The sequence below is a fragment of the Chelonoidis abingdonii genome, chromosome 11 (genome assembly GCF_003597395.2).
Source record: "Chelonoidis abingdonii isolate Lonesome George chromosome 11, CheloAbing_2.0, whole genome shotgun sequence".
Classification (NCBI taxonomy): Eukaryota; Metazoa; Chordata; order Testudines; family Testudinidae; genus Chelonoidis; species Chelonoidis abingdonii.
The window spans coordinates 21,764,139-21,772,377 of NC_133779.1; the positions used below are offsets into that span (position 1 = coordinate 21,764,139).

Below are 8,239 nucleotides of genomic sequence, written 5' to 3' on the forward strand. Positions count from 1 at the left end.
CAGCGACCCTGCCCAGAGCACCCAGCTAAGCCCCCTGCCGGTGGGTAATTCTTTCGTTTCATTTTGCCCCCTCACTTCCCGGCGACCCGAAAGCCCCTGCCAGCCCAGCCCCTCGTGCCAAGGATGGTCGTCTTGCTCGGCACCCGCCCCCTCCCCGACCTGCAGCCCCTGCCCACCAGCCAGCCTTTGCGCCCCCCCTCCGAGCCCCTGCCTGGTATTTGGTCTGCCCCTCACTCTGCCGACCTCGCAGCCACCTGCCAGACCCAGCCCAACATGCCCCCCCCCCCAGCCGCCCTCCTACTCCAGGTCTTTCTGCCCCCTCGACTCCCGACCTGCAAGCCTGCCGACCTGCAGCCCCTGCTTAGCCCAGCCCTGCCGCGTTGCCCCTCCACTCCCGACTCACCGCCAGCCAGCCCTGCCCCCCCCCCAGGCTCTGCCGGTGCCCCTCCACTTCCCGACCGCAGCGCCACCTGCCAGCCCAGCCCTGCCCCCCCGCCTGATGCCCCCCCGCCCCACGGCCCCCGGGGGTCGCTCACTCGCTGGAGATCTGGCTGAGCAGCTCGAGGGAGCTGAATCCGGCCGTGCTGAACTTCTCCTCGTAGCAGCCCATGTTGATAGCCTGGAGCCAGTCGCTGACCGAGCCGAAGGAGGCGCCGTGGGGGGGCCGCTGGTCCAGGAGGGGGTGGGACGGCCTAGGGGGAGAGGCCGGGTTAGAGAGGGGCTGCTCTGTCTGAGACCGGGGGGTTTATCCCATGGGGGGCAGGAATTGGGGAGGCCAGCTGCAGCCCCACCCCCAGGGAGCTGAGGGAGGGGAAGGTGCAGGGGGACCCCCAAAGAACAGGAGAGTGAGAAAAGGGGGCAGGGGAACAGGTGGCCCCTAACCCCACCCCTCCCTTCCATCAAGCCCCCACATTCCTACCCCAGGTCCTGCCACTCTGAGACCCCCATATCCCAGCCTCCCCTAGGCCCAGCCGCTCTGAGCCCCCCCATATCCCAGCCCCCCTCAGGCCCAGCCGCTCTGAGCCCCCCCATATCCCAGCACCCCTCAGGCCCAGCTGCTCTGAGCACCCCCATATCTCAGCACCCCATATCTCAGCCCCCGCCCCAGGCCCAGCCGCTCTGAGCCCCTCATATCCCAGCCCCGCTCCCTGCCCAGACCCAGCTGCTCTGAGCCCCCCATACCGCAGCCCTTGCCAGACCGAGCCACTCTGAGCCCCCCTATCCCAGCCCCCCGAGGCCTAGCCGCTCTGACCCCCCCCATACCGCAGTCCCCTTGAGACCCAGCTACTCTGAGCCCCCCATATCCCAGCCCCAGCCACTCTGAGCCCTCCATACCACAGCCCCACTCCCTGCCCAGACCCAGCCACCCATAACGCACCCTCCCAGGCCCAGCCACTCCCCGCCCTGAGGGTCTCACCCGGCACCGTCCCGGGAGACGATGCGCAGACTGGCTGGGTTGCGGATCAGCTTATCGAGGGAGCTGACGAGCTGGGCGAAGCGGGGCCGGGCGCTTCGCTCCTTCTGCCAGCAGTCCAGCATGAGCTGGTGCAGCGCCGTGGGGCAGGCGGGCGGGGGGGGCAGGCGGTAATCCTGCTCGATGGCATTGATCACCTGCGAGGACGGCACGGCTCAGACACGGCGGGGGGCGGAGCTCAATGGGGACCCTTCGCCTGGTGCTGAGATGCACCCACCTCTGGGGTGGGGCAGCTGGTTACCCAGGGACCCCTCGCCCGGTGCTGAGATGCAGCCACCTCTGGGGCGGGGTAGCTCGTTAACAACCACCCAGAATGGCTCTGACCCGGCCCAGGGTGGGGGGGAGACTTGAGGGGAGCGGGGGGGGGGTACTCACGTCCTGGTTGGACATGTCCCAGTAGGGCCGCTCCCCGAAGGACATCACCTCCCACATGACGATCCCGTAGCTCCAGGCGTCGCTGGCCGAGGTGAACTTGCGGAAAGCGATGGCCTCGGGGGCCGTCCAGCGAATGGGGATCTTCCCACCCTGGGGACGAGGAGGGTGAGAGAGTCCCGGCTCCCAGCCCCCCACCACTCAGCCCCCACACCACTCCCAGAGCTGGGGAGAGAACCCAGGAGTCCTGGCTCCCAGCCCCCTGCTCTAACCCACCAGCCCCCACTCCCCTCCCAGAGCTGGGGAGAGAACCCAGGAGTCCTGGCTCCCAGCCCCCTGCTCTAACACACCAGCCCCCACTCCCCTCCCAGAGCTGGGGAGAGAACCCAGGAGTCCGGGCTCCCAGCCCCCACTCCCCTCCCATAAAGCCAGCCAAGAATCCAGCGACTCCTGCCCCCCTCGATTTGGCGGCAGCGAACCCCGGCGTCCCGGCGCCCTACCAGGGAGGCTGCGTGAGGTCGCGGGTCAGAGGAGTTCTCCTCCAGAAAGCGGAGAGGCCGAAAAGTCGGAGACTTTGCCAGACCAGGTTGCAAGTTAACCAGGATGTGATGCTTGCGGGCAAGCACGGAGGTCCCGGTGGCACGTTAGCTCAATCTTCTGGCCATCGATAGCGCATAATCCTCGAGGCGTAGTGCCCCGCAGCACTATCCCCACCACGCCATGGCATGGGCGAGAGAGCGAACTTGCCCCCCCCTCGTTCAGTGCCAATGGGGCAGACCGGGAGCGCTGGGGTATCATCGGAGTGCAGGGGGCGGCGGCCTACCAGCGGGCAGGGTCCCATGGGTTTGGGGGCGGGCCTCAGCGGGCAAAAGGGCCGGGACTGGGGGCGGGTGACCCTCAGGGAAGGGGCATGAGTTCAATGCAAGGGTGCAGCAGGGCTCCAGGGGCAGGCGCCCATGGGGGTTTTATTATTTTAGGGGGCGGGCCTCAGTGGCAACGGGCAGCGACCTGGCCGGTGGGCCTCAGACGAAGAACAAACGCAATCAAGGCAAATCAGCGGACTGGCAGGCGATCACATGCCGAACCCCAGGGGAGGGGCTCACTCACCCTAGGCCGGCAGCCATGGGTTTGGGGGTGGCGGCACTCACGTGGGCAACGTGGTGGAGCCTGGGCGTGGATAACGGCCTCAGAAGGAAGGTGACCTGATCGCTTGCCACCAGGGGTTGGAGTGGGGCTACAGGGACAAGGTGGGGTTAACAGAATTTCAGGGCGGGACCATGCTGAGCATGGGGTCGCTGGGCTCACAATGCGCTAGGGGGAAGAGTTGAGCCACCCCATTCTCATGCCTGGCGGTGGTTTTGCGCGGTGTCTGTGGGGGGATTGGTGTCCCTCCCCCCAAACTGGGGTCCCCCCATTACCCATGAGGAAGGAGTCAGAGCACCCCATTCTCCAATGGACCTGGTGGTTTGGGGGTAGTCTGGAGCGTTTTTGGGGCTCCCTCTCCCTCCCCATACCCGCATACAGGAAGAGCTCGTCCCGAGCCCCATTCTCCAATGGACTGGGTCGTTTGGGCGGTATCTCGAGGTCTCTTATATGTGTGCACCACACCGACGGTCGATACCACCATACACCAACACGACCCCTCCCGCGTCCAGGAAAGCGCAAGGCAAGAACAACTCGCCAACAAGTCCATCCATCTCGACAGCGCCCCAACTACTCTGTCCATCTGCGGACCCTCGCTGCGCGCTCACGATCTTAGAAGAGATCCCGCACCACGCTGATTCTGGTCAACCGCGCCGTACGCACGCTAGGAGCGATCTATCCCTGCGTGCCCCGGGACTCTGGCACACACAGTCCCACAACACCCCACCCACCGCCGCACCGGTACGCACATACATGGGGCTTTACCGCACCCGTACCCCAGAGAAGGCGGACTAAGACTCCCGAGCCCGACGCAACTCACCCATAATAACATAATGCCGGATGCAGAGCTCAAATCTGACCCCCGCAACACTCCCACCACAACCCACATCACCGTTACTCTGCATCATCTGCACAATAGGTGTCAACACAGCCGCATGACCACCACACGACTGAATCTGAACCACGTCGTGTAGGGCCAGGAACGAAGCACCTACATGTCTGGTGTACGTCTTCTTCACTATCCTCATTACGGCAATCCAAAGGACTCCCTACCCCCACACGCAACGCCTTTACTGAGCCCCCCCATACCGACCCGCGAGAAGGAGTCGCATGTGCCCCGTTCTCCGATAACTCGGTGAACAGGATCATGACTGCGGGTGCTTGCTGGTCACCACCCCCTCCAGCCGGGATGATGTTGGTAGGAGTGCTCAAACTGCCCCATGATGCTGGCCTCGACTGAGCAATCCCCGGCAGCTGCCGCTCATGCTGTACCCCCCTTCAGCGTTGTCTGGGACTGGCACGCAGCTCTCCTTCTTCCCTGGGCACCTTGCAGCCCGGCCCCGGCACACCCTCCCCGACTCCCCATGCCGGTGCGGGGAGAAACAAAGGGATGAAAAGCAGATGGAAGAAAGAAAGACGCTGCGCGGAAGAAAGAAAGAAACAAAGAAGGTAAAGAATATGAGTGAGAAAAGAACACCAAAAGAATTAATGAGAAAGAAAGAATTAATGAGACAAACGAGAAAGAAACTCGTGATGAACGAGAAAGAAAGGAAAGAAGAAAAGGATTAATGAGAAAGAAAGAAAGGGAAAGAAAGAAAGAAAAAGAAGATGAGTGACAGAAAAGAAACCGAAAGTAATTAATGAGGGAAAGAAGAGAATAATGGGAAAAAGAAATGAATGAGAAAAGTAAAGGAAGAAAGGATTGATTGAAAATGAAAGAAAAAGGAAAAGAAATGAGTAGAAAGGAAACCAAAAGAAAAGAAAGAAAGAAATGAGGGAGACCAGAAGATAACGAAAAGAAACCAAACGAAAACAGACCGGATCACCCGAAATAAATTAATGAGAAAGAAACAATTAATGAGAAAAAAATGAATGAGAAAGAAAGGAAGAAAAGGATTTCAATGATAAAGAAGAAGCAAGAGTGAGAAAAGAAAACCGGAACGAAAAGAAAGAAAAAGACACAGAACCAGAACAGCGAAAGAAACCAAAAGAATATAATGTAGAAAAGAAAGATGAGAGAAAGAACAGAGAGGAGAAAAGAAACCAAAAGAAAAGAAAGAAAGAATAGAAAACCAAAAGAATTAACTGAGAAAGAAAGAAAGCAAGAAAGACGTGAGAAAAGGAAACCAAACAGAAAAGAAAGAAATGAGTGACGCTAGTACAAATACAATACAAGAATTCACCATGAGAAAGATAAGATTTATTAATAGAACAAAGAAATGAATGAGAAAAGAAAGGTAAGAAAGGGAATTAATGGAGAAAAGAAGAAAGAAAGAGTAAAGAAAGAAAATGTAGAACAACGAGAGGGAGAAAAGCGGAAGGAACCAGTGAGTGAGAGAGCAAAAAGAAACGAAGACAGAACGCAGACTGATACAGGAGAAGTGGGAATGGAGACTGGAGACAGAAAAGGAAGAAATCTAGCAGTGAGGAACGGAGATAAAAGAGACAGAAACGAGGCGGGAGACAAGAAGCAAGGCAAACGGAGATCAAGAACAAAGGCGCACGGGAAGGACGAGCAGAGGCATATGAACCGGGGGGCCTGGTGAAGACCCTGATGCCCAGTGCGATAGGCCCGAGCGGCGCCGCAGGGCGCCACGAAACAAGGCGGGTGACAAGAGGGACAGCGAAGAAGTGGGTGGGGCGAGGAAAAGGGAGGACCGAGCCGGAACGAGGCCAACCGAGCCGGCGACGAGAGGAAAACGACCTGGTGGCAGTGGGGGGGCGGGCGTTAGTAGAAATCACTGACCCGGGTGCAGCGTGGGCACCCCCCCAGCTGACCAGGGCAGGGGTGGTGGATTTTGGGACGGAGCAGAAGCACGTGAACTTGGCGGGCGCAGGGGGTGCTCGTGAACTCAGGACCCGCGTTTACGGGTCATTGCGGCCGGTATTGGATCAGGATGCGGTCGGGCGTCTCAGGGAGGAGTTCAGGCGGACCCAGTTTGGGGCGTGTTCAGGGGCCAAAGTTTTGTTTGGCGGGTTCAGGCGGGCTCACCGGCGCCGAATCACCTCCTCGAATTTTCCACGTAGGGAGACGTCGAGCTCTTTGCGAATTCCCGCAACGGCCCCTCATTGGGTCCTCAGTAGGTGAAGGGAGTCGATGTAGAGTTTGGTGCCTGGGGGAGGAGGGATCCCGGTGGGGGGAAGGTTAGAGCCGAGCGCCCCCAGACCCAACCCCGCCAAGCCACTCACCCCCACCCCCTCCTCTTCTGCCTCCTGGCCCCCACTTGGCCCCCGCCCTGCCCCTACTCACCCCAGAAACTCCAGCCCTCCTCCCTGCTCGGCCCCTCGCCCCTCCGTCTCCCCCCTGCTCCCCCATTCGCCCCCCCCACTCACCGTGCCCAATGAGGTACTGGCCATGTTTGTCTGAGTATTCGGGGTCGCGGCCCCCCGCCCCGTGTTTCCTGCCAGGGAAGGGAGAGAAAGTTGGGGGGGCCACCAAGAACACCCCCCCAACCACCCTGTGGAGAACGTGGCCAGCCCCAGTCCCCCCCGGCCCTTCCCTGCCCCCCAATCGCCCACCCCCACGCGCACCGGGTGTGTGTGGGGGTCTCACCTGACGCAGATCACAGCCACTGCCACCACCGCCAGTACCAGCAGGGCCCCCACAGCAGCCGCCCCCACGATCAGCCCTAGCTGCTCCGCCCGGCCCCCCGCCTCTGGGGAGAGAGACACCGTCAGGGGGCTGCCAGTGGGTCAGGCCAGCATCACCCCCAACCTGCCTGGCTCAGGGGGAGAGACGCTGCCCGGCCTGGTGAGCGCTGAGAAGCCAAAGGGCCTGGGAGGGGAAACTGAGGCAGGCTGCCCGCTGCACTGGAACAGGCCACAAGGGGGGGGCAGGCCCTGACCTGCCCACAGGGGGCAACGGGAGCCAGCCTCTGGGACGCTGGGGCACTTCCTGGCGGGCGGACGGGGCGGCGCTAGGATCCCAGACAGCAGATGGGGAGCACCGGCGCCGCCAGGGAGCGGAGAATCGTGTATCCACCCTCTCCAGCAGCCTGCTGTCACGTGCAACCTGGCACCCCCGTGCAACCTTCCTCCTCGTGCAACCTGGCACCCTTGTGAAACCTTCCTCCTCGTGCAACCTGGCACCCCTGTGCAACCTTCTTCCTTGTGCAACCTTCCTCCTTGTGCAACCTGGCATCCCCGTGCAACCTTCCTTGTGCAACCTCCCTCCTTGTACAATCTGGCACCCACGTGCAACCTTCCTCATGCAGCTTCCCTCCTTGTGCAATCTGGCACCCACGTGCAACCATCCTCTTTGTGCAACCTTCCTCCTCGTGCAACCTGGCACCCCCATGCAACCATCCTCCTTGTGCAACCTTCCTCCTCATGCAACCTGACACCCCCATGCAACCATCCTCCTTGTGCAACCTTCCTCCTCGTGCAACCTGACACCCCCGTGCAACCTTCCTCATGTAACCTTTCTCTTTATGCAGCCTGGCACCCAGATGCAACCATCCTCCTTGTGCAACCTGGCACCCCTGTGCAACCATCCTCCTTGTGTAACCTTCCTCCTTGTGCAACCTGACACCCCTGTGCAACCTTCCTCGTGTAACCTCCCTCTTTGTGCAGCCTGGCACCCAGATGCAACCATCCTCCTTGTGCAACCTGGCACCCCCGTGCAACCTCCCTCCTTGTGCAACCTTCCTCCTCGTGCAACCTGACACCCCTGTGCAACCTTCCTCGTGTAACCTCCCTCTTCATGCAACCAGGCACCCACATAGAACCATCCTCCTTGTGCAACCTGTCCCTCCTTGTGCAACCAGGCACCCATGTGCAACCATCCTCCTTGTGCAACCTCCCTACTCATGCAACCTGGCACCCCTGTGCAACCATTCTCCTCGTGCAACCTCGCTCCTCGTGCAACCTGGCACCCCTGTGCAACCTTCCTCCTCGTGCAGCCTGGCCCTGGGCCCAGCGCCTGGCGTGAGCGTTGACGCCCATTAGAACCAGATGCTCCCGGGGGGATTCAGACCTGGGGGGCGCGGGGGGGCACTCACCACTGCCCTGCATGGGGACGAGGAACTCCGGCCCGAACTCCCCATAGCCGGCCTCGGAGCGGGCGCGGACCTGCACCCCATAGGACGCCCCCCGGCGCAGCTCCCGCAGCGTCACCTGGGCCTCCGACGCCTTCATGAACATGGGGGCCTCCCCGCCCGGCGCGCCCTGGGGGGGCCGTGGGTGGGTCGGTCCCTGCTCCGCGGTGCAAAGACCTCCCCTCCCCCTCGTGCCCCCCTCCTGATCCTCCCC

At 61.2% G+C, this 8,239-nt stretch overlaps 1 protein-coding gene across 1 annotated transcript in view; it reads right to left on the reverse strand.

Moving 5' to 3' along the window:
* Positions 1–532: 532 nt before the first annotated feature.
* EPHB4 (EPH receptor B4) overlaps positions 533–8,239 on the reverse strand; it is a 30,751-nt gene continuing 23,044 nt past the window's right edge. Inside the window, 10 exon segments of the mRNA XM_075071331.1 lie at positions 533–692; positions 1,418–1,611; positions 1,850–1,999; positions 2,347–2,457; positions 2,954–3,080; positions 5,996–6,081; positions 6,083–6,102; positions 6,323–6,390; positions 6,543–6,645; positions 7,990–8,155. Of these exon segments, the coding sequence (XP_074927432.1) occupies positions 533–692; positions 1,418–1,611; positions 1,850–1,999; positions 2,347–2,457; positions 2,954–3,080; positions 5,996–6,081; positions 6,083–6,102; positions 6,323–6,390; positions 6,543–6,645; positions 7,990–8,155 (1,185 nt within the window).